Here is a 26,392-nt window from a genome sequence, read left to right as displayed (position 1 = left end):
CGCCCCCCATTCCCTCGGTCCGCTGCGTCTCTCTTGGATTCGTGCAACGCAATCGGTACCGCAACCGAACTATGATACATAGCGCAATAAGTCACGAAGTCAACTGGAATGTTCAAGCAAATTTAAAAAAAAACGATTTAAATCCGTTAAGTAGTTCTCTTGTGAAAAGTAGACAGACAGACGGACATTCGCTCACCAACCCCTTGGCGCTAGCCACTTCATGGCTCTGCCGCTCGCATGTGGGGAAGCGGATGTACAATTTAAACAGATTGTTATTTTCATGGGAATTGTTACATAAGCATAATAGAGCTAACTATTTTACATTACAGCGAGTAATTAACCATATTAAAAAATAGTAAACGTATTAAATTGAAAGAAAATGTTGCGTTAGAGTTATTCGTTGCGTAATGCGATTTCGTTCTGTTTGGCTTTGAAATTAACACGCAAATACTTTTTAAACTTACACTTTTACTGTAAAACTTAAGTAAAACATTTTTTTAATTAACTTTTCGTCAATGTCGCTTTGTATTTTGATTCTGTGTTTGGATTTTCATCGTGACAACGCAACGTATAACTGTCCGTGAGTTAATTTCGTTTCTTTCTCTCCAATAAATAAAACACGACTTTTTCGAATGTTTGTCCCTGGGATTTGTTAATTGTCATAGCAAAGGCTATTCTCACGGAAACTGTAAACGTTTTAATACGAATGGCATATCAAGATCTCATTTGGTGTCTGTTAGATGTACTACATTAGGCCTACCTTTCTTGTCACCTGTTAAAATTTTACATTTCAGAATTGTTCGCCCAATTTTCAATCCAACTAATCTTGTCCTATTGCATAGCCCATCAATCAGACATTAATTTCGCAATAACATTACGATACATCCTTCTTTCTACAGTAATTTGTGTGGTGGAAAACTGGACGGTGTTAACAGTTGTAGATATTCTTCGTGATATTGTGAGCTAATGTTTTCTTCTTCCGCACCATCACCGCCAACTGTTTCAGCAGAGTCTATTGATACGCATTTAACCAAGTGTAACTAATCGACAATTTTCGCGTTAATTCGTTTGACTTCATCGTTTCTCGGTGCTAGGATTGCCCGTGCATTCATTTCTTCTGTTGATAACCCTTTGTGATGACATTCTTCAATGAGATTTAGACATAATAAGTCTTCTTTTATTGGGAACTTAAAGTGAGGAAAACGTAAAAAATTTATAAGAGCTGAAAGAGCAGGAACTGTGATTACAAAAACATTCAACACAATTGAGAGGTTAGAGGACCGCGGGCGGGAGCCGTGAACCGGAAGTGGTGGAGATGAAGGCGGGGCTTGAGAAAATCTCATGGCAAAAATCTCCTCTCGTCCCAGGAATCGTTTATATACTAGAGAGATATACACACACACATATAGATAGATAGATAGATAGATAGATAGATAGATAGATAGATAGATAGATATTAAAGGCACTATAGATAGATAGATAGATAGATATGAAAGGCACTATATGATAGATAGATAGATATGAAAGGCACTATATAATAGATAGATAGATAGATAGATAGATAGATAGATAGATAGATAGATAGATAGATAGATAGATAGATAGATAGATAATGTGAAAGGCACTATAGATAGATAGATAGATAATGTGAAAGGCACTATAGATAGATAATGTGAAAGGCACTATATAATAGATAGATAGATAATGTGAAAGGCACTATATAATAGATAGATAGATATGAAAGGCACTATATGATAGACAAATAGATAGATATTAAAGGCACTATATGATAGATAGATAGATAGATAGATAGATAGATAGATAGATAGATAGATAGATAGATAGATAGATAGATAGATAGATAGATAGATATGAAAGGCACTATATGATAGATAGATATTTTATTAATCCTAAGGGGAAATTCCCATACTCCAGCAGCATCTTACTGATACAAAAAACAATATTAAATTAAAGATTGATAATAATGTAGGTAAAAAACAGACAATAACTTTGTATAATGTTAACGTTTACCCCCCCGGGTGGAATTGAAGAGTCGCATAGTGTGATTGAGGAACGATCTCCTCAGTCTGTCAGTGGAGCAGGACAGTGACAGCAGTCTGTTGCTGAAGCTGCTCTTCTGTCTGGAGATGATACTGTTCAGTGGATGCAGTGGATTCTCCATGATTGACAGGAGTCTGCTCAGCGCCCGTCACTCTGCCACAGATGTCAAACTGTCCAGCTGCATGCCAACAATAGAGCCTGCCTTCCTCACCAGTTTGTCCAGGCGTGAGGCGTCTTTCTTCTTAATACTGCCTCCCCAGCACACCACCGCGTGGAAGAGGGTGCTCACCACAACTGTCTGATAGAACATCTGCAGCATCTTATTGCAGATGTTGAAGGATGCCAGCCTTCTAATGAAGTATAGTCGGCTCTGTCCTTTCTTACACAGAGCATCAGTGTTGGCAGTCCAGTCCAATTTATCATCCAGTTTGGTACAGATTTAGGGTTAGTACAGATTTTAGAGCCACCATGAATAGTTATTATAATGAATTGGATATACAGAGTATCAGTATTAAATTACAGTGAAGTTATGAGAAGGCCATGTTACAGTAATGTGTTTTCAGTAGTTTTTTAAAGTGCTCCACTGTATTAGCCTGGCGAATTCCTACTGGCAGGCTATTCCAGATTTTAGGTGCATAACAGCAGAAGGCTGCCCGCCTCACCACTTCTTCTAAGTTTTGCTCTCAGAATTCTAAGGAGACACTCAGTGAGGATCTGAGGTTACGATTTGGAATATAAGACATCAGACATTCCGATATTTAAGATGGGGCGAGATTATTTAAGGCTTTATAAACCATAAGCAGAATTTTAAAGTCAATCCTGAATGACACAGGTAACCAGTGTAGTGACATCAAAACTGGAGAGATGTGTTCGGATTTTCTTTTTCTAGTTAGGATTCTAGCAGCTGCATTCTGCACTCGTTGCAAACGATTGATGTCTTTTTTGGGTAGTCCTGAGAGGAGTGCGTTACAGTAATCTAGTCGACTGAAGACAAACGCATGAACTAATTTCTCAGCATCTTTCGATGATATAAGAGGTCTAACTTTTGCTATGTTTCTTAAGTGAAAAAATGCTGTCCTAGTGATCTGATTAATATATTCGATTTAAAACTCAGATTACAGTCAACGGTTACCCCTAAGCTTTTTACCTCCGTTTTGACTTTTAATCCTAATGCATCAAGTTTATTTCTAATAGCCTCATTGTATCCATTATTGCCAATCACTAAGATTTCAGTTTTCTCTTTATTTAATTTGAGAAAGTTACTATTCATCCATTCTGAGATACAGGTTAGACATTGTGTTAGTGAATCAAGAGATTCGGGGTCATCAGGTGCTATTGATAAATACAGCTGTGTGTCATCAGCATAGCTGTGGTAGCTCACGTTGTGCCCTGAGATAATCTGACCTAATGGAAGCATGTAGATTGAGAAGAGCAGCGGACCCAGGATAGAGCCTTGTGGACCACCATATAGGATATCATGTGTCTTTGAGTTATAATTACCACAACTAACAAAGACTTTTCTCCCTGCCAGGTAGGATTCAAACCAATTTAAGACGCTGCCAGAGAGGCCCACCCATTGACTAAGGCGATTCTTAAGAATATTGTGATCAATGGTGTCAAATGCGGCACTCAGATCTAAGAGGATGAGAACAGATAAATGGCCTCTGTCTGCATTTACCTGCAAGTCATTTACTACTTTAACGACTGCAGTTTCTGTGCTGTGATTTGTTCTAATACCTGACTGAAATTTATCAAAAATAGCATGTTTATTGAGGTGTGTGGTCCATTTTGCTGTGTTCTTCAGGTCGTTGTCGTGTTGAAAGGTGAACATTACTGCCCAGCTTCAATTTTCTGGCAGAGGGTAGCAGGTTTTCCTCAAGAAGTTGACGATATTTTACCCCATCAATTTCTCCTTCTACCCTAACGAGAGCCCCAGGCCCCTGCCCCCTCCATGCTTTACTGTAGGTATGGTGTGTTGTGGATGGTGAGCTGCATTGGTGTACCGTTTGGTATTGAGGCTAAATAGTAATGATTTTGGGCTCATCTAATTATAAGACCTTTTTCCACTTGGCATCAGAATCTTCAAGGTGCATTCTGGGAAAGCTCAAACGAGCCTTCATGTGGCCTTTCTTGTGAAGTGCGACCCTCCTGAACAAGCCACAATTGTGGAGCGCTTGTGAAATTGTTGTCATCTGCACACAATGACCACTCATTGCCCTAAAATCCTGTAACTTCTTCAAAGTGGCCATTGGCCTCTTGGCAGCCTCTCTTACCAGTTTCCTCCTGGAGGTACGGCCTAGTATTACCAAACACTTCTTTATGATGGACTTTACTGGGCTCCTTGGGATTGATAAAGCCTTTGAGACTTTTTTGTCTCCATCTCCTGCCTCATGTCTGTGTCCCCGAGATCTTTTGAAGGTGACTTGTCACCCATAGTCAGGTGTTTGCTGTCATTGGCACTACCAAGCAAGGGAATGAATGGACCAGGAAGAGCTTCACTAATCACACTCATTACAACTGATCACAGCTGGTAACCAGGGTCTGCAATGGAAATGGTGGGCACTGACATCTGATGGAGTTTTGGGGGGGGGGGGGGTCCTTTATTAATCTCAGGATTTCTTGTGTTTCATTTTTTTATAATTCTTCTGAACTATAGCTGTGATATCTTTCACTTGGATGTTAAAGATTGTAAAGCTGGAAAAAATATTAGTTTGTGTGTTTTTATTTAAGGCTGTAAAGCAAAAACAAAAATGGGAATATTTCAAGGGGGGGGATTCTTTTCTATACCCTCTGTAAATGTAATTAGTTTTTAATAATCCATAGTAGCATAAGATTTGAGAGTAATTAACCTTGACGGTCCCCTCACTCCATTGTCACACAATTCAGTTTCCTTGTGGAGCTGGACGGGTGTCATAACTCAGTGCTTCCCCCTGGTGGTTGGACATGCTGACAAGCCAATTAGGTGCAGCCTCCTGCTGATCTCCTCTCCATGTCCTGCCCACTTTTTGAACCTGTGCCCAGGAGCTCAGAATTATGCTGCACGGCCTCTCATATGGGGTTACGTTCTGCTCAGTGCCCGTTAGCAGGTGCCAACGTCCTCTTAGATGCGTTTGTCTCCATTCCTTCAACCTTACAAAACTGAACTGTGTGGCCACCACCTGCAGGTTTACCATTCTCCCCCCCCCACCCCACACACACACTTAAGTCCACTAACAATAAGCTGATTGAGCTGGTGAGGGGGTGGTGCACGGGCAGAGGGGGTGGGGCAGATTGGCCGGGCAGACGGCCGACGGCAGGGACAGCACAATGGCCATCTGTTACTCCGGGAAACCCGACTCCACTTCTGAGGTCCCTGCTGGTTAAAACGCACCCCTCCAACACCCCCCTTCGACTCACCTCAGCGCACACAATGGCTGCTCTATGGCTGACCCTACATCACATGGGCATCACGTTTCGTAGGCTCCTTTTCTGTCGTTTCTGCCCACAACTGTGTACACAAGGGGGTTTGGGGGGTCTTTGGGCATCATGACAGTACGGGGAGGAGGACACTTTACACTGTTTTCTTTCCAAGAAGCTCATTCTTCGCTACACAGCATTGTGCCAATTTAGAATCCAATTAGTCAGTCGATGAAATGGGGCCATTGCTGCCAGGCGGAGCCCACCACCCTGCGTGTGTCCTACCTCTGGGCATGGGGACAGTTCTCCTCCTTAAAGGTCATGTGTCAAGTGAAATAAGATTTGCAGAGGGGGAGTGAACTGCAACCTCTACCGACGTGGTGCCACCTGCTTGCCAAGTACACTTACAGCAGTGCCAGCTGCATGCCTATCATTCCAGGTCTGGCGTGCATTCAGGGGAATATTTGCTTTTCAAGGTGCAGAAGGTGGTGATGGCACATGATGGGAAGCATAATGAAAAAAACTTAAAGCAGACATCTCCCGACAAATGAAGGGCACTGCTTGGCACACAGGGCACCCTTATTTCTAAAAATGAAGAACTATTCATCCACAGAGTGCAAAACTCAAAGGCCTCTGCTTTCTCGGTGGGACTGTTAGAGATTCTTTGAAGCTCACATGTGTCAGACTCTCTATTTAAATGCCCCTTTTCTTGGTGACTGGCATGGTGCCACACAGGCTTGAGTTCAGATCTTAGCCGGGCACAGACTCTCGTTACCTCCACTATACCAAAAATATGCACATTAAGTTAATGTATGAAGGAAAAAAATGAAGAAATAGAAAAATTGATTGGATAAACAAATGAATGAATGAATAGATGAATAGGTGAGTGAAACAGTGGAAGAAATGAATAACTGGATGGATGAAGGAAGGAAGGAAATGGTACATGAATGAATAAATGACCAAATGGATGGACAAAGGAATGTATGAAAGATTTGATGGGTGAGTGAATGATAGAATTAAAGAGCTGGTGGGTAAATGAATGAAACCATGAATGAGTGCATACAGTAAATGAATGAAGAAATGAATGAATGAATAGGTGGGTGGATGAAGAAGTAGAAGGAATGAACAGCTAAATGAATGAATGAATAAACCAACAGTAAATTATTGCATGAATGAATGAATGATCAGATGGATGAACAAAGGATTGCATGAAAGATTTGATGGATGAATGAATGAAGAAAATCAATGAAGTTAATGAGTGAGTTAATGTATGAAGGTGCAAATAAATAAATGAACGAGTGATTAGATGAGTCCTCTTCTTCTTTTGGCTGCTCCTGATAGGGGTCATCACAGCGGATCATCTTTCTGTCCTCGTCATCTTGCTCTCTCACTCCATCCATAAACCTTCTCCTAGGTCTTCTTCTTCTCCTCTTCCCTGGCAGCTCTATGCTTAGCATCCTTCTCCCAGTATACCCATCATCTCTCCTCTGCAGATGTCCAAACCAACGCAATCTCGCCTCTCTGACTTTGTCTCTCTGACTTGTCCCACTTGAGCTGACCCTCTAATGTCCTCATTTCAAATCCTCGTCACACCCAATGCAAATCTTAGCATCTTTAACTCTGCCACCTCCAGCTCTGTCTTCTGTGCCACCGTCTCCAGCCCATGTAACATAGCTGGTCTTACTGCCATCCTGTAGACCTTCCCTTTCACTCTTGCTGATACCCGTCTGTCAGCAATCACTCCTGACACTCTTTTCACCTCCAGAACACTCTTGACATACTGTTCCTTCACAATAACCCCTACTCCATTTCTCCTCCCATCCACACCATGACAGAACAATTTGAATTCCCCTCCGATCCACCTGGTCTTACTCCCCTTCCATTTAGTCTCTTGCATGCACAATATATCAACCTTCCTTCTCTCCATCATATCTGCTAATTCTCTCCCCTTACCAGTCATACTGCCAACATTCAAAGTTCCTACCCTCAGTTCCACTCTCTTTACCTTCCTCCTCTCCTCCTGCCTCCGGACACGTCTCACCCCTCTTCTTCTTCTTCTTCGGCCAACAGTAGCCCAATTTCCGGCAGCACCCTGTTGACTAACAGTACTAGTGGTGGTTGTTGTTAACCCGGGACTCGACCGATAAGGTATGGAAATTTGTATTGTTGTCTGCATGTTGATTTGGCAAAATTTTACACCGGATGCCCTTCCTGACGTAACCCTCTCCATTTATTGGTACCGGCACGAAAAAACACACTGGCTTGTGCATCCCCTGTGGCTGGGTTAGTGATTAGATGAATGAATGGAATGACTAAATAGAAGGATGAAGAAACAAAGGACAGACCTGGGGACCTGGGTTCGCTTCCCGGGTCCTCACTTTCGTTTTCGATATCCATCTCCAGATCACTTGAATGAAAGTCACAGTCCGATTCAGCAATAATATGTAAAACGTCCATGGAGAATTTTGCTTTGCATATTTGCTTTAGTGGGCGGCACGGTGGCGCAGTGGTAGCGCTGCTGCCTCGCAGTTAGGAGACCTGGGTTCTCTTTCCGGGTCCTCTCTGCGTGGAGTTTGCATGTTCTCCCCGTGTCTGCGTGGGTTTCCTCCGGGCACTCCGGTTTCCTCCCACAGTCCAAAGACATGCTGGTTAGGTGGATTGGTGATTCTAAATTGGCCCTAGTGTGTGCTTGGTGTGTGGGTGTGTTTGTGTGTGTCCTGTGGCAGGTTGGCACCCTGCCCGGGATTGGTTCCTGCCTTGTGCCCTGTGTTGGCTGGGATTGGCTCCAGCAGACCCCCGTGACCCTGTGTTCGGATTCAGCAGGTTGGGAAATGGATGGATGGAGAAACAAAGAATTGGATGAGTGAATGAATGAAAGAACTGAAAAACAGGTGAGTAGATGAATGAAGCCATGAAGCAGCTAATGAAGAAATTAATGAGTGTTTGGATGCATAAAATAATGAATAGATAGATAGATAGATAGATAGATAGATAGATAGATAGATAGATAGATAGATAGATAGATAGATAGATAGATAGATAGATAGATAGATAGATAGATGTGAAAGGCACTATATGATAGATAGATAGATAGATAGATAGATAGATAGATAGATAGATAGATAGATAGATAGATAGATAGATAGATAGATAGATAGATAGATGTGAAAGGCACTATATGATAGATAGATAGATAGATAGATAGATAGATAGATAGATAGATAGATAGATAGATAGATAGATAGATAGATAGATAGATAGATAGATAGATAGATAGATAGATAGATAGATAGATAGATATGAAAGGCACTATATGATAGATAGTTGCAGAAATGCAAGGACAGATGGATGAATGCATGAATGGAAGAATGGATGGATGGGTGGGTAAATGAATGAATGGATAGAGGAATGAATAAATGCATTGATGAATGAAAGAGGGGGGCTCTAGGCTGGTGTTCTTAGTCCATCTGAAGCCCCTCTCTAACCCAGAGATGTTCCAAGTCCATTACTGGCCTATCTGAGGCCCTTTGTTCTGCGTGAGTTTGGGGCCCTCTACTGACCACGGGGCCCTCAAGCAGTTGCTTAGCTGGCCATTTCCAGATCATAATCCTGTCAGACAAGCAAAAGTTGTCTTTGAAAATGCACATGGGATGGGGTCTTAAAAGGCCCTTCTAGCCAGAGGGCTGTTGAATTTGGGGTAAGAGACAGGCAGAGGTTCAAGGAGGGTGGAGTGAGGGTGTTAAATGGAATGCGTTTTAGGGCATTTGGAGTGGGAGATGTGCAATAGGCACCCCATCTGAGAACTGGATAGAAAGAGCCAAGGGTACCCCAGGGGGGTTTGTTTATTCCTTTGAGGTCTCCCTTGTTCTCTCCTCCTTTGTAGGCCTTTCTTGAACCCACATCTCCTTGGAGTCATTTTGGGCTCTAGGTCAGCTGAGGAGCACCCCCTCCAGTCCACAGTCGGGTATTTTTATGGTGTCACAACATAACATGTCCTGTTTGTTTCTCCCTCTACAGGAATTGGAAATGCCCGCTGATGCCACCTATGAGTCTCCCCACTATGGGCCACCTATGCAAGTGATGCCCCAGCCTGGATTCCCACTGGACCCATCACCAAGCAGCTCTTCTTTGCAGTTCTGTGGCTCATCTCAAAGTACCATCTTCAAGCGCCCCTACCCTGACATGGTGCCAGCAGCGTCCTGCCAGAGGATTGGCTCTCTCCGCAACATGGACTCATCTTTTGGACATGTTGCCCAAGTAGGGCCCAGCTATGCCAGAATGCTGCCTGCCCCTCCATCCTCCAACTCCTCTCCTTCCTCCATGCAGCCCTTGACTGCCCCGGTCATGAGCATGCTGGACCACATGGCAATGACGGGCAGCACAGAGTCAGGCATACACGATACCATGGGGACTGGCAGTGGGAGCCAACATAGAACAGCAACCGGGCTCTGTAAGCCACACCTGCAGGATGACCTGGAGTCGGACTCTGGTCTGTCCTTGGGTTCCAGTCCTCCATTGGCATCGCCAGGCACTGCCACAGCTGGAGGTAACCCCTACCTCGGTGCGGGCGACAACTCCATGAACTACAGCGATGCAGAGCCTTTAGAGATGGAGCTGGAGCAAGCCAGGATGAGGCCAGAATTCTTGGAGTTGTACCATATGGACTACCACCAGCACCAGCTGAACCAGTGCCACATGAGTCACCAGTCTTATAAAATGCCAACTTCATATGGCCACTCAGCAAACATACAGCAGCAGGCTATGCCTCCTCCTCCCCTCCAGGGATTTCTGCCTGAGCTTGGGACAAACAAAGAAGGTGGCATTAACCACAGCACTAGCGGTGGCAGAGCGGAGGGTCCCTATGAGAAGCACCGATCTCCAAATGTGCGCATGGACATGTCAGTGAGCCGAGACCAGCGTCGGGCCATGGCTCTGAAAATCCCTCTGCCCATCGAGGAGATCATCAACCTGCCAGTGGACGACTTCAACGAACATCTGTCCAAGTACCAGCTGAACGATGCCCAGCTGGCTCTCATTCGGGACATCCGCCGGCGAGGCAAAAACAAAGTGGCGGCACAGAACTGCCGCAAACGCAAGCTGGAGAACATCGTGCACCTGGAGAAGGAAATCGACCTCCTGCAGGCGGAGAAGGTGCAGCTGACGAGGGAGAAGTCTGAGATGGGCCAGAACCTGAGCCACCTGAAGAGGAAGATCATCGAGCTCAGCGTGGAGGTCTTTGGGAGCCTCCGGGACGAGGAAGGGAAGCCGTACTCTCCAGAGGAATACACCCTGCAGCAGACCAACGACGGCAATGTGTTCTTGGTGCCACGGAAGCCAGTGGATGGGAGTGACTGAATGTCAAGGTGCCCAATACCCAGAGTAGATGGTCTCCTGATGAAAATCCATGGATCCGCTTTGAATGAACATTAAAAAAAAAAAAAAAAAAAGCAAAAGAATCAGGCGACCAAACTTGGAAAACTAGGGGAGGAATGGCGAGAGTGGCACACCTACCAATGAGAAGAACTGCCCTGGCAGAGACTGGCAGGTACTGCCTCCTTCCTGCCCTTTTAGAATTCCTGGGGAATTGACAACGTGGATTCCAAATTGGACTTTTCATAAATTATCGATGACAAGCTTTTCAGATGTCCAATGTCCCCCCGCCTGGTTAAGTGGATGTGTAGCTGGCCTATGCAGTGTGACTCCCTTTTCAGACGTGCAATGCCAAATCGTGACTTGTCTCAGGCCATGGATACCACGGGACCACATGTCCCCATTCCTACAGGCCACCTAGAGACAACAACCAAACAAGGGTCGGCCAACATTTCACCCTCCTCATCAAGCCACAGTCCACAGCTCTTCACCTCAAGTACCTCACGTCCAGGACAAACTCCTCACTTGGTTTGAATGTTTGCATTGTCTTTGGAGTTTTAGCCAGGAATCACTCAGGAACTGCCTTTCAGTGATCACAGAGGCCTGTGCGAGATCCGGCGTTCTAGAACAGTCTTGAACTTGATGCCAGGTTCTCCTTCAGGATCTCATTATGAGCTTGATGGGCTCTTCACTCCTGTTATGGCAGCAAAATAATATTTTAAAAAGGGAAAGTAGTTCTCAAAGAACAGGGATGAAGGATACGAAGCAAAAATAGTAAAAAATCGTCAAATGAGCAATGGGAATGGGACGGGCTTGAACCCGCTGTGAGCCAGCAAAGGGATAACTGGATCTGGAGAATGGAGGGATAAATGAAAAAAAGAATGAACGAATGAACAAACGAACGAACAAATGAACGAACAAACAAACAAATGAACAGATGAATGAATGAGTAGGAGGCTGGGTGGATGAATGAATGGATGAAGAAATAAAGGCATGAGCTAATGGGTGAATGGATGATTCCAAAATGAATAAAGAGCATTCATGAACAGATGAGTGGATGAATTGATGAATGCATGGAGGAACAAAGGGAGAAACAAATGAGTGACTGGATAAAGGAATGAATGAATGAATGAATACACAGGGGAACAGTGAAGAAGGATAGGGAAGAAAAATAAAATGAGGACGGGACAGGCTTGAACCCACTGTGAGCCTGCAAAGGGATAACTGGAACTGGAGAATGGAGGGAAAAGTGAAGGAATGAGTAGGAAGATGGGTGAATAAGTGGATGAATGAAGTGAAGGAATGAATGATGATGGATAAATAAATGAGAGAATTAAAGAATAGATGAGTGGATGAATTGATGAATGAATGCATGAAGGAACAAAGAGAGAAATGAATGAGTGACTGGATGAATGAATGAATGAATGAATAGGTGGATGGGTGGGTGGATGAAGAAATGAAGGAATGAGTGAATAGGTCTGATACATGAACTGATACATGAGTTAATGCATATATTAATTAATGTGCTCATGTATGAATGAATAGGATGGATAGATACGTGAGTGGGAAATTTCCAAATGAATGCATGAAGTAACAAATGAAAAACTTAAGTGATTAGATGAATGAATGAATAGATGAACAGGTGGGAAGATAAAAAAAATGAATGAATGATCAAATGAAGGAATGGCTGAGTGAATGGATGAACTGAAACATGAATGCATGAATTAATAAATGAATGAGCAAATGAATGGATGCATGCAAATGGATAAAAAAATGAGGGATTAATGATTTAATGACTGAATAGATGAATGGGTGGATGAAGAAATGAATTAATGAATGAATGAATTCATAGATGGATTGGTGTATGAAGAAATGTAGGATTGAATGAACAGATGAATGGATCACGTATGCCTGGACCAATGCATGAATTAAGTTATATATTAGTTAATGCATGCGTGCATGACTGGATAGATGAATTGATGAATGAATTAAAAGATGAGTGGACAAAGGAACAAATTAAAAAAATCATGAGGTGATTAGATGAATGAATTAATAAATGATGAACTGAATAGATGGGTGGGCAGGCAGATGAGGAAATAAAGGAAATAAATGATAGCTGGATGAATTAATGCATGAATAAAAAAATGAACAAAATAATGGATGAATAGATGAGTGGATGAATGAATCCACAAAAGAACAAATGAAGAAGTGAATAAGTGATTGCATTAATGAATAAACAACAGAATGAATAGCTGGATGGATGGATTGATGGATGAATGGATTAGTGGATGGATTAATGAATACATTATTGCATGAAGGAATGAAGGAAGGAAGGAAGGAATTAATGAATGAATGAAAATGTTCATGAATGTATAAAAAATTAAGTAATTAAATGTTGATTGAATGAATGAACGAGTGAACGAAAGAACAAATGAAGGAATGAATGGATGAATTAATGAATGTGAGAGTTAATGAAAAATTTCATGAATGAATAAATTAATTAATAGACCCCCGCGACCCTGTGTTTGGATTCAGCGGGTTGGAAAATGGATGGATGGATGGATAAAAGACTGAATGAATGAACGAACAAACGAATGAATGAATGAAAAATTTTGTGAATGAATGAACAAATTAGTAAAAGAGTAATGAGAAATTAATTAGTTAATTAATTAACAAATGAACAAATGAATGAATGAAAAATTTGATGAATGAATGAACAAATTAATTACTTAAAGATATGATGGATGAATTAATTAATTAATTAATTAATTAATTAATTAATAAAAGATTGATTGAATGAATGAACGAACAAACAAAAGAAAATGAATTAATGAAAAATGTGATGACTGAATTAACATATTAATTAATTAAAGACTTGATGGATGAATGAATGAAAATTTAATGAATGAATGAATGAATTATGAGATGGGCTGTCCAGGGTTGCATCTTGCCTTTCATGTGATGTCGTCAGATCAATCAGAATTGGTCTAACAGGTTATGAGAATGACAGACGTACTGGCAGATTGTCTTCCAGCACTGGTTCAAGCGATGCCAGATGACAGTGCCAACCCATGGCAGTACAACGGTCCTCTTATGTCACACTAGACCTTTTTATAGAACATTCACTGATTTTTAATGTTTCTGGTCACATTTGCCATAATGTGACTTGGTGGACAGCAGCAGTATGACTCAGTGCTTCAGTTTTAATGAGTGCCGAGTGCGACTCTCGTAAACTTGTGTCCCAAGAGGGCCTCCCATATTGTGTTAAAGTTTTCAGGGGGTGGGCTTGGGTGCTTTTCATTTTTCATTGACAACAGTGGTCATGGCTGACTGTGGGGGTCCAGAGAGTATTACATGGGGCTTTCATGAGCAATCGCTCATGGTTAGGGGTGGTGGTCTCAGAAAAATTCTAAGGCATAATGAGTGCTGTATTATATAAGGGAACGGTAATAATGTGAGTAGCACTGTGTACAGAATTAAATACAATAATAATGAAAAGAGAATCATAAAATGAAGAAATGTAAAAAGGACGTCCTGCTGCAGTCCGCAGCCCATCATAGCAGATCGACCTCGTCGTTTAGAAAAAAACAAATGGGCGGGGCGACGAGGGGCGGGGCCAACACGCCACTCTAAAGTCGTTGACGTGAGACCGTCTGCTCAAAGGCGCCACCTGTTGACTTAAATTCACCAACTGGCAAAATTTTCTTATTACTACTATTATTATTTTTATTTTAATCTTTTATTTTTGAAGACATTCTGAGATGCGAGGACAGTTTCAATCAGACCGGCCAATCCGGTGGCACCTCTTCAAGGGTTTTTTTTTTTTAATTGTATAAATTAAGTTACATCAATTTCTAGCAATTTTCAATACGTACAGCCTTTGTAACTTTTTTCTTCTCATTTTTTTAAACCTTGTGATGAATTGTTTGTTATTTATATTATAGAAAAAAATACAAAAAATTAATAAAATAAAATTATAAAACCAGTCTTTTAATTGCTTAATCCTCATCCAAATATTTTTTTACAGATAATAAAGAAACTGTGTGTCTTCCACTTTATGGCCAGCAGGGGGACTCACACTGGTTAACGTTACTGAGTGGAAAGGCACGAGGTAAAAACTATGAAAGGCGCTATATTGGACCTGGAGACCTTGCAGAGCAGCCCTGACTTTAACAGTTTATCTTCTCTGCTTTCCCGATGTAGACAAATGGACGTCACGCTTGCTATTAGAGGAGCGACATTAAACAACGCCTCTTTGATGTAATCTTTCAGATCCTTCATAAGCTGCTCCAGTTCTCAAAAGACAACAGTTGCACTTTCCTTTCCTTTTCTTTTCTTTTTTAACCAAATCTCATCTTAGAGCTGTTCAGCAGAGAAGAACAAACTTCTGAAGTGGCCACCCCAGCTGACCGGGCTCTTCTTTGGCTTCACCACCGCCATAGGGGACGCCCCCCACAACCCCCATCAAGGTGGGGATGCCCCTCATCAGAAGACCCCTCCTCAGACCACCACAAAACAACATACTTAACTTTTGAAAGCTGAAATAAACATTGTGCGTTTCATGGCTCTAAACAAAACAATGACAAACTGTGTTGTCACATCATGTGACATTATATAGCGCCTTTGCAACCCATTTAGACTCCTGCACTTCGTTCACATTGTTCTGTTTCAGCCTTGTGCTAAAATCATTTCATGTCATTTATTTTCTCATCAAGCAATATTCAATACTCCGGAATGAGGATGTGAACACAGAATTTTAGACATTTTTGTAAATTTATTGTTAGGATATGGCGGGTTGGAAAATGACTGACTGACTATTCAAAATTAAAAATAAAACTGAAACTGGCCTTTGAATTCAGAACCTTAGCTTTGGCTCAGGTGTGTCGCACTCTGAGATGTTTGGAGTCCACCGGTGGTCAATTTAGTTGAGTGGACTGAATAGGAAAGGCAGACACCTGTCTATCTATCAATTATATAGTGCCTTTCATATCTATCTATCTATCTATCTATCTATCTATCTATCTATCTATCTATCTATCTATTATATAGTGCCTTTCATATCTATCTATCTATCTATCTATCAATTATATAGTGCCTTTCATATCTATCTATCTATCTATCTATCTATCTATCTATCTATCTATCTATCTATCTATCTATCTATTATATAGTGCCTTTCATATCTATCTATCTATCTATCTATCTATCTATCTATCTATCTATCAATTATATAGTGCCTTTCATATCTATCTATCTATCAATCTATCTATCTATCTATCTATCTATCTATCTATCTATCTATCTATCAATTATATAGTGCCTTTCATATCTATCTATCTATCTATCTATCTATCTATCTATCTATCTATCAATCAATTATATAGTGCCTTTCATATCTATCTATCTATCTATTATATAGTACCTTTCATATCTATCTATCTATCTATCTATCTATCTATCTATCTATCTATCTATCTATCTATCTATCTATCTATCTATCTATCTATCATATTGTACCTTTCATATCTATCTATCAATTATATAGTGCCTTTCATATCTATCTATCTATCTATCTATCTATCTATCTATCTATCTATCTATCTATCTATCTATTATATAGTGCCTTTCATATCTATCTATCTATCAATTATATAGTGCTTTTCATATCTATCTATCTATCTATCTATCTATCTATCTATCTATCTATCTATCTATCTATTATATAGTGCCTTTCATATCTATCTATCTATCTATCTATCTATCTATCTATCTATCTATCTATCAATCAATCAATTATATAGTGCCTTTCATATCTATCTATCTATCTATCTATCTATCTATCTATCTATCTATCTATCTATCTATCTATCTATCTATCTATTATATAGTACCTTTCATATCTATCTATCTATCTATCTATCTATCTATCTATCTATCTATCTATCTATCTATCTATCTATCTATCTATCTATCAATTATATAGTTCCTTTCATATCTATCTATGTATCAATTATATAATGCCTTTCATATCTATCTATCTATCTATCTATCTATCTATCTATCTATCTATTATATAGTGCCTTTCATATCTATTTATCTATCTATCTATTATATAGTACCTTTCATATCTATCTATCTATCTATCTATCTATCTATCTATCTATCTATCTATCTATCTATCTATCTATCTATCTATCTATCTATCTATTATATAGTGCCTTTCATATCTATCTATCTATCTATCTATCAATTATATAGTGCCTTTCATATCTATCTATCTATCTATCTATCTATCTATCTATCTATCTATCTATCTATCTATCTATCTATCTATCTATCTATCTATCTATCTATCTATCTATCTATCTATTATATAGTGCCTTTCATATCTTTCTATCTATCTATTATATAGTACCTTTCATATCTATCTATCTATCTATCTATCTATCTATCTATCTATCTATCTATCTATCTATCTATCTATCTATCTATCTATCTAATGAAGAACAGTCCAGAGATATCCTTAATAATATCCTGCTCTGGACCTCACACTCAGGTAAAGGTTTACATTTCCATTTATTTGCTTAGCTGACACTTTAATAATTAATAAGTGACTTACAAAAGAGGCCAACATAATTGAGCAAACATCAGTCTGGGGGACACTTTGGGAGCAGGTGTGACAGGACAAGGTGACAGAATTGATCATCACAAGTGAAAAGCTCAAAACAAAATACAAGGGACTTATAATTCCTAGTTTACAAAACCGAAAAATTTAAAGGGATATTCAGCAAACATGACAGTCTGCACACGCTTCTGAAGAAGCTGACAGGAGTTGCTGGAGTTTTGAATGGAGGTGAGCAGCTCGTTCCACCAGCTAGGAGATACACACATGATAAGAATTTACGCTGATATGTGATGCCACATAGAGGTGAAATCACAAGACGCCATTCAACAGAAGACCTGAGGGTTTGAGAAGGAGCCAAGGACCTCACAAGTATCTGCATATATATAGGTGCTGACCCACTGACTATTTTGTAGATGAGCATCAAGTCTTTAGAACATTTGAATAATCCAGAGGAGAACAGACCATTCGGCCCAAAAATCTCACCAGTCCTGTCCACTTCATTCTTCTAAAATGACATTAAGTCAAGTTTTGAAGGTCCCTGCAGTCCTCCTGTCCACCACACTACTTGGTCTCTTATTCCAAGTGTCTATCATTCTTTGTGTAAAGAAAAACTTCCTAATGTTTGTGTGAAATTTCCCCTTCACAAGTTTCCAGCTGTGTCCCCGTGTTCTTGAAGAACTCATTTTAAAGTCACCGTCTGATCCACTGCACTAATTCCCTTCATCATTTTGAACACTTCAGTCAGGTCTCCTCTTCATCACTGTAAAGGCTCAGCTCTTTTAATCTTCATAACTCACCCCTTGTAGTCCTCAGTCAGCCTCATTGCTCTTCTCTGGACTCTCTCTTGTGCTGCTGTGTCTTTATGGAGACATAAACTGACCACAGGACTCCAGATGAGGCGTCACCAGTGTGTTATAAAGCTTGAGCAGAACCTCCTGTGACTTGTACTCCACACATCAAGGCGCTATATAACCTGACATTCTGTTAGCCTTCTTCATGGCTTCTGAACACTGTCTGGAAGTCTATAGCTTAGAGTCCACTACGACTCCTAAATCCTTCTCATAAGGTGGACTCTCGATTTTCCGACCGCCCATTGTGTTTTCTCACCTCACATTTTCACTTCCTATGTGTAATTCTTTACATTTATTGACATTAAATTTCATCTGCCACAAATCTGCCCAAGCCTGTCTGCTATCCAAGTCCTTCCGTGATGATCAAACAGATTCCAAATTATCTGCTAATCCACCTCTCTTGGTATCATCTGCCAACTTAACCAGCTTGTTCCTTATATCCCTATTTAAAGCATGTTCTATATATTAAAAATAGCAACACCCCAGCACTGCCCCCTGCTGGTCACCACTCTTAACATCGGCCAGTTCTGATGAAGTTCCTCACACCATCACCCTCTGCTTCCTGTGCCTGAGCCACTTCTGCACCCATCTACACCCCACACCCTGAACTGCAACTTGTTTTTGGTTTGATGCCCATCCTCTCATGTGGCACCTTATCAAATGCTTTCTGACAGTCCAGACTAATAACATCATCTGCTCCACTTTGGTTGTATCTTTTTGTTGACTCCTCACAGAATCCTAGCATGTTAGTAAAACACTAACCCCATGCCGACTGTTCCTAATAACTCCTGTCCTTGCCAGGTGTTGCTCCATCTTATCCTTAATAATTCCTTCCATTAATTTTCCTGCGATGCACATTAAGCTTGCTGACCTACAGTTAACTTGGATCTGCCCGGTCACCCTTTTTATATAATGGGATGATATTTGCCATTTTCCAGTCCTTTGGAATCTCTCCAGTGTGAAGTTACTTCCTAACAATACGCGCCAAGGGTTTCTATCTGCACTCGCTAACCTCCTTAAGCACTCTGTGGTAAATATTATCTGGTCCTCGTGATTTGTTTGATTTCAGCCATTTTAATCCACACAGCTCTTCTCTCTTCTCTACAGTTTCCACATCCCTCAGCACATCCTTAGTAGTCCCAGCTACTGCTGGGTGGTTATCCACTTCCTCACATGTGAAATCTTCTTCTTCTTCTTCCTTAGTTATTCACATTTTTATATGTGGTTGCTCTTTTTGACTTACCTTGTCAAGTTGTGGTGTTTAAACTTACGATGTGCCACTACAGGGAGCCAATGTAGTGATCTGAAAAAAGGAGCAACATGTCAGCTGGTTGAACACGCCAGACCTACCACCACCATTTGAATCATCTGGCTTGGTGAGATGTGCCGGCCCTTCAGAGAGCAGCAGAGAGTTGCAGTTGTCCAGAGGTGACAAGACCACCAAAGCCTGGACCAGGAGTTGTGCTGCCCACTCTTGTCAGGTAAAGTCTGATCTTGAGGATGTTGACGAGGGTGAATCAGTAAGGCCGTAACAACACGATTGGTGAAGGAGAGATGGTCATCCACCACCACCACCCTAAAGCTGCATACCGACTTGGAGGATGTTAGCGTTACTGTGCCAAGCTCAGCAGAGATTGGGGTGCTGAACAGACAGATTGGGAAAAACGACAAAGTCAATCATCCAACAAGACAATAGTCCTGGGGCCTCATGTATAAATGGTGTGTATGCACAAAAATGTTACGTATGCCCATTTCCACGCTCACATCGCGATGTATAAAACCTAAACTTGGTGTAAAGCCACACAAATTTTCATGCCAGCACAAACCCGGGCGTAAGTTCTCCGCTCGGTTTTGCAAACTGGCGGCACCCAGCGTCAAAGTAGTGCTACTGTTCCTGTGTAGTTTGCCTTTCTTTTTTAGATTCACATCCCTGACGTGGCTTTATAAATACACTGAAATTAACCGCATATTGTTTATTAGTTTAATGCATCTGATTGTAATTAACCTGTAACAATATAATGGTCCACGGAATGGTCAAACTATTCTAAATACCATAACTGCTTTAGCGTTGTTACTCTCACTGCACCTTCTTCTTCTTTCAGCTGCTCCCATTAGGTGTTGCCACAGCAGATCATCTTTTTCCATATTACTGTCACTGCACCACTCGGTGTATTTATATCACTGATCTGAGTGTGAATCACAGATCTACAGCAGCTGATCGGAAAGAGAATTATCAGGATACAGCATCAAGCACACGCTGCCTCAGCCATGCTGTCTATTTGAACTGCTCTCATACGTCAAACACTTCAGAGCCTTTCCTGTACTGACATCGCGGTTTCATCCCAAGAACTCTAAACGCACTCAATCAGTCCATCAAGTGCTCCTTGTAGAACTGTCTGTACTTATAAGTACAATCACCTCACTGTAAACTGGCACTACAGTTATAATATTACACAACCTGAGCCACTCTATAAAGCGTGTATTTACGTATGATGACGATATCATTTTTAAGATGAAATGCAGGAAAATATGATGATTATATTATACAGATAAAACTTTAACTTCATTTAAATAACCAATATTGTTAATAATTAAACATGTGAGGACACGGTGCCGCAGCGCTAGTGAGGAGCTGGCACTCCATTTACGGATTGTTCCTGCCTCGCGCTGTATTCTTGCTCGGACTCACGCGACTAGAAGGATAGATGGATAGAATAATTAAACATGTACTAAAAAGATATTTCAATGTTCCTTAAAAGTTTTGAAGAATCGGTGTTCGAAGCTTACAGATGGCTTCACGTCTATTACAGAGCTGATTGTGTGGCGATTGGGTATTTGGAGAAAGAAAAGTAAGGACAGGAATTGGAGGTTAGTACGTTTGAAAGAGACAGTACTGCTGTGATAAAGTATTTTATCGAAGGTCGCACATGGCGCAGCAAGCATCTTGCGTGAGACTGGAACAATCACTGTGCCACCGTGTTCCCATGTTTAATAACATGCTTTAACTCCTATCATCATGAAAATGATATCAAGTATACATCTCAGTATTTTAATTACTCAGAGAGCTGTAATATTACGAACGTAATGGATTCTGTGTCCTGTCGGAGGAAGAGCAGGTAGTGATTCACACACATAGAGCACACAGAAGATCAAATACACAACAAAGCATTTAACCTGCTACTTTAGTTACGATAGGATTGAGAAACTAGTAAATGAAACGATTATAAGATGAAGTTTATGTTTTACTTTAATGACAAAATAAACTACGCGATTAAAGTGGAAATTTCAAGATTAAAGTTGACATTTTATGCTTTTTTCCCCACTGTGTCCCTATTTTATTTTATTTTCTCCGTACCCTAATAAGCTTTCATATTACACTCAGACGGTGGGCTACAACTCGCCTTTTCACGCTGACTTTGATATGTGACAACTTTTTTATTTCGGGCACTGTGCGACTTTGTGAACGTGAGCTTTCGAGTTTCTCCGGCACGCTATGTCACTCTATCAACTTCCCATTGTTGTTTATACCACCGTTTAAACCAACAAATAGTTCGTTTTTCTTTGCCTAAACTTGGTATTCGATAAAATTCTTCTATTTCCCCCGTGCTTTTGCCATTGTCTTTTCACAGAAGGTCGATCTTAAGGGCTATTTATATTGAATTGCATATTCAAAGAGGAGTAATTCAGGGAGGAGTTTAGGGGTGGGGAAGCAGGCGCATGTACGTGCGTTACTTCTCATGCTGACCGGGATTTATGGAGCAGATTAGATTAGATTCATGCATCTGGATTTTTTTGTGCGTACGCACATTTCCACTTTTGTCCGTACGCCATGTTTTAGTGTGAATTCTACGCACGGAGTTATGCATGAGGCCCCAGATGTGGAAAATCTTGGTGTGAAGAAAAATTGATGAGCTGAATTTCCTGGACAATTTTATCGTTTCTCATAATTTATGTGTTTGTTCCAGTGGTTTCTTTTCCAATTAGTTTATGACCAGGGAATGAGCACAGATGCCACTACGCCTGTTGGAATTCATTTATAACCTGGGAATGGATGCACTCCGTAAAAAAAAAAAAAAACATTTGATCAGAGTCATTGGGACGAGAGAGACAATCAAAAGAGGGCAATGCCACATGTCCCGAAAACCCCAGCTGTGCATTTTAAAACGTAAAAGTGGCTCGTCCTAAGGAGCAAAGAAGAAGAAAAAAATAAATAAAACAACAACGGAGGAGCAGTGTCAGAGATTGGGAGACGTGACACCGTCGGGTTTGGACGTCAAAATCCGCAGCCATGGGCTCTGTAATAAGTTTATATGTTTAATATGTCACTGTGCTTTGTACAAAAAATATTTTATAAATCTGCTTCTTCTCACATGTACAGCTAACACAAGGCCAGATTTAGCACACAGGGGCTCATCATTTAGAACTGCTAGGCAAGCATTAGAAGACAAGAAAGAGACAACTACGAAAATGGGCAACGTGCACTATTTCTGTGTGACAGAGTCAGCATGACATTGGATCTTCTTTTCCTTGTTTGGAATGACACGATTTACCTAAGTGGTGGGCCTGCACAGGGAGAAAGAGTATAAAGCCTTGGCACATTGCCCGGCACACCTCTGAAGCCGACGGACAGATGGGAGATAATGTCATCCGAACCGAAAAATCCTTCCAGCTCAGCGACGAAAATGGCAGACTGCATACATTGAGATCCCACTTCGGTGAAAAGTCTTGCTATGGCGTATGCCGTGTAAACCGTCATTAAAGAAAGCTAAGTTATTTTCTCTTATGTGATTTCTTATGCTGACCTCGACTCGGGACGTTGTGGGTCGGTGGGGGGAGTACTTCGAAGACCTCCTCAATCCCACTAACATGCCTTCCAATGAGGAAGCAGAGCCTGGGGACTCGGAGGTGGGCTCCCCCATCTCTGGGACTGAGGTCACCGAGGTGGTGAAAAAACTCCTTGGTGGCAGGGCCCCGGAGGTGGATGAGATACGCCCAGAGTTCCTCAAGGCTCTGGATGTTGTAGGGCTGTCTTGGTTGACACGTCTCTGCAACATCGCATGGACATCAGGGACAGTGCCTTTGGACTGGCAGACCGGGGTGGTGGCCCCCCTCTTTAAGAAGGGGGATCGGAGGGTGTGTTCCAACTACAGAGGGATCACACTCCTCAGCCTCCCTGGAAAAGTCTATTCGGGGGTTCTGGAGAGGAGGGTCCGTCGGATAGTTGAACCTCGGATTCAGGAGGAACAGTGTGGTTTTCGTCCTGGTCGCGGAACAGTGGACCAGCTCTACAACCTTAGCAGGGTCCTGGAGGGTGCATGGGAGTTCGCCCAACCAGTCTACATGTGTTTTGTGGACTTGGAAAAGGCATTCGACCGTGTCCCTCGGGGAATCCTGTGGGGGGTACTCCGGGAGTATGGGGAACCGGACCCCCTGATAAGAGCTGTTCGGTCCCTGTACAACTGGTGTCAGACCTTGGTCCGCATTGCCGGCAGTAAGTCGAACCCGTTTCCAGTGAAAGTTGGACTCCGCCAGGGCTGCCCTTTGCCACCGATTCTGTTCATAACTTTTATGGACAGAATTTCTAGACACAGCCAGGGTGTTGAGGGGGTCCGGTTTGGTGGACTCAGGATTGGGTCACTGCTTTTTGCAGATGATGTTGTCCTGTTTGCTTCATCAGGCCGTAATCTTCAGCTCTCTCTGGATCGGTTCGCAGCTGAGTGTGAAGCGGCTGGGATGGGAATCAGCACCTCCAAATCCGAGACCATGGTCCTCAGCCCGAAAAGGGTGGAGTGCCCTCTCAGGGTTGGTAGCGAGATCCTGCCCCAAGTGGAGGAATTCAAGTATCTCGGAGTCTTGTTCAGGAGTGAGGGAAGAATGGAGCGTGAGATCGACAGGCGGATCGGTGCGGCATCCGCAGTAATGAGGGCGCTGCATCGGTCTGTCGTGGTGAAAAAGGAGCTGAGCCGTAAGGCAAAGCTCTCAATTTACCAGTCGATCTATGTTCCTACCCTCATCTATAGTCACGAGCTATGGGTAGTGACCAAAAGAACGAGATCACGAATACAAGCGGCTGAAATGAGTTTCCTCCGCAGGGTGTCTGGGCTCTCCTTAAAGATAGGGTGAGAAGCTCAGTCATCCGGGAGGGGCTCAGAGTAGAGCTGCTGCTCCTCTGCATCGAGAGGAGTCAGATGAGGTGGCTCGGGCATCTGATCAGGATGCCTCCTGGACGCCTCCCTGGTGAGGTGTAACGGGCACGTCTAACCGGGAGGAGGCCCCGGGGAAGACCCAGGACACGTTGGAGGGACTATGTCTCTCGACTGGCCTGGGAACGCCTCGGGATTCTCCCGGAAGAGCTAGAAGAAGTGGCCCGGGGAGAGGGAAGTCTGGGCATCTCTGCTCAAGCTGCTGCCCCCGCGACCCGACCTCGGATAAGCGGGAGACAATGGATGGATGGATGGATTTCTTACTGCCGTATCACTAAGGGATGGGTATCGCCTTTTAATATTATTACCTATACAGTTTCAGATTACTTAAGATGCCGCAATTACAAAACGAACATTTTTCCAGGGAGCTAGCACCTCCTAGAGGAAAACAGGCTCCTCTAAGCAGCTGTCCGGCCAAGGAGGAGGCGGCATGAAGACAGCATAGCGTTGTCAGGTGGCCACGTCCTCAGTCTGTACTGTTATTAAGAAATGGCAGCTCACAGGAAATGAGGAGGTCTGGAAGAGATAAGGCCCACCTAAAAAGGGGGGGGCAAAGCACTGGTACACGGACTCCTGTATAAATTCTTATTTCAATAACTGACACCCAAAGCCTATCATCACCATTCCTATAATATTCTAAATATGCACTATAAATACCAGTAAAAAATTATGGAATGATGCTTTACAATAAAATGATTGAGAATCTATTAAATTATCCATCCATCCATTATCCAACCCGCTATATCCTAACTACAGGGTCACGGGGGTCTGCTGGAGCCAATCCCAGCCAACACAGGGTGCAAGGCAGGAAACAAACCCCGGGCAGGGCGCCAGCCCACTGCAGGGCACACACACACACACCAAGCACACAATTGGTCAGCTAAATCTTCCTGAAGGTCCTTTGCCATCAAACGTTGGTTTTATTTGCTTTTCTAGCAATCCAGAGAACTGTTGGTCTTCCAGACCCTAAATCGACTTGATGGCAGAGAATTAAATGGGTCACATAACTTTACAGATTGTCCTACCCTCCTCGCCCAAACCCTTATCTTAACCCCTCTTTCCTTCCTGCTTCTATTCCTAATCTTAAGAAGTCATTTCCTCTTTCAACCCTTACCCTAATTTTCCTCCAACCCTAATATTTATCCATCCATTATCCAACCCGCTATATCCTAACTGCAGGGTCACGGGGATCTGCTGGAGCCAATCCCAGCCAACACTGGGCGCATGGCAGGAAACAAACCCCGGGCAGGGCGCCAGCCCACCGCAGGGCACACACACCAAGCACACACATTAGGGACAATTTAGGATCACCAATGCACCTAACCTGCATGTCTTTGGACTGTGGGAGGAAACCCACGCAGACACGGGGAGAACATGCAAACTCCACGCAGGGAGGACCAAGGAAGCGAACCACAGGTCTACTTACTGCGAGGCAGCAGCTCTACCCACTGCGCCACCGTGCCGTCCTGTTAAATTATATCTTTCATAAAATAATATCTCTTGTGATAAGTAAAGCAAATGAGACAGATTAAGGGTTGGGGGGCCTCCCCGTATACTGGTTGTTGGTTCCAGTAATCAGCAATAAGGTCAAGGGTTGCAACAAAATGTTCGACACATTTGACAAAAAACTCAGGGGTCAGGAGGCTTTTTATAGGGGGACAAATGAAATTAACGGAAGTGACGAAGAGCTGCAGATGACGTCAGGCGTGGAGGGACGGACGGAACAGAAGTCATCAGGACGGGACCGGAAGTGAGGTGATTCCCTGGGCTGGAACGGAGCATTTTCTTCGAGGTGCGGAAATGCGGTGGAGATCTGTATACACGTTGAGGTCCGGACTTTTTATTCAGTAGATGAAAAGGAGAGAAAAGCATTACTGCCATGATCC

At 42.3% G+C, this 26,392-nt stretch overlaps 1 protein-coding gene across 5 annotated transcripts in view; it reads left to right on the top strand.

Annotated features, from left to right (window-relative positions):
* Positions 1–14,813, top strand: part of nfe2 (nuclear factor, erythroid 2) — a 78,304-nt gene extending 63,491 nt beyond the window's left edge. For all 5 annotated transcript variants that reach the window (XM_051925073.1, XM_051925071.1, XM_051925069.1 and 2 more), the window contains one exon: positions 9,475–14,813. In XM_051925073.1, the coding sequence (XP_051781033.1) occupies positions 9,475–10,812 (1,338 nt within the window). In that variant the 3' untranslated portion in view covers positions 10,813–14,813. The remainder of the gene's footprint in view (positions 1–9,474) is intronic.
* Positions 14,814–26,392: the final 11,579 nt, after the last annotated feature.

This window comes from Erpetoichthys calabaricus, chromosome 3 (assembly GCF_900747795.2).
Source record: "Erpetoichthys calabaricus chromosome 3, fErpCal1.3, whole genome shotgun sequence".
NCBI lineage: Eukaryota > Metazoa > Chordata > Cladistia > Polypteriformes > Polypteridae > Erpetoichthys > Erpetoichthys calabaricus.
This window is presented reverse-complemented; position numbering and strand designations above follow the sequence as displayed.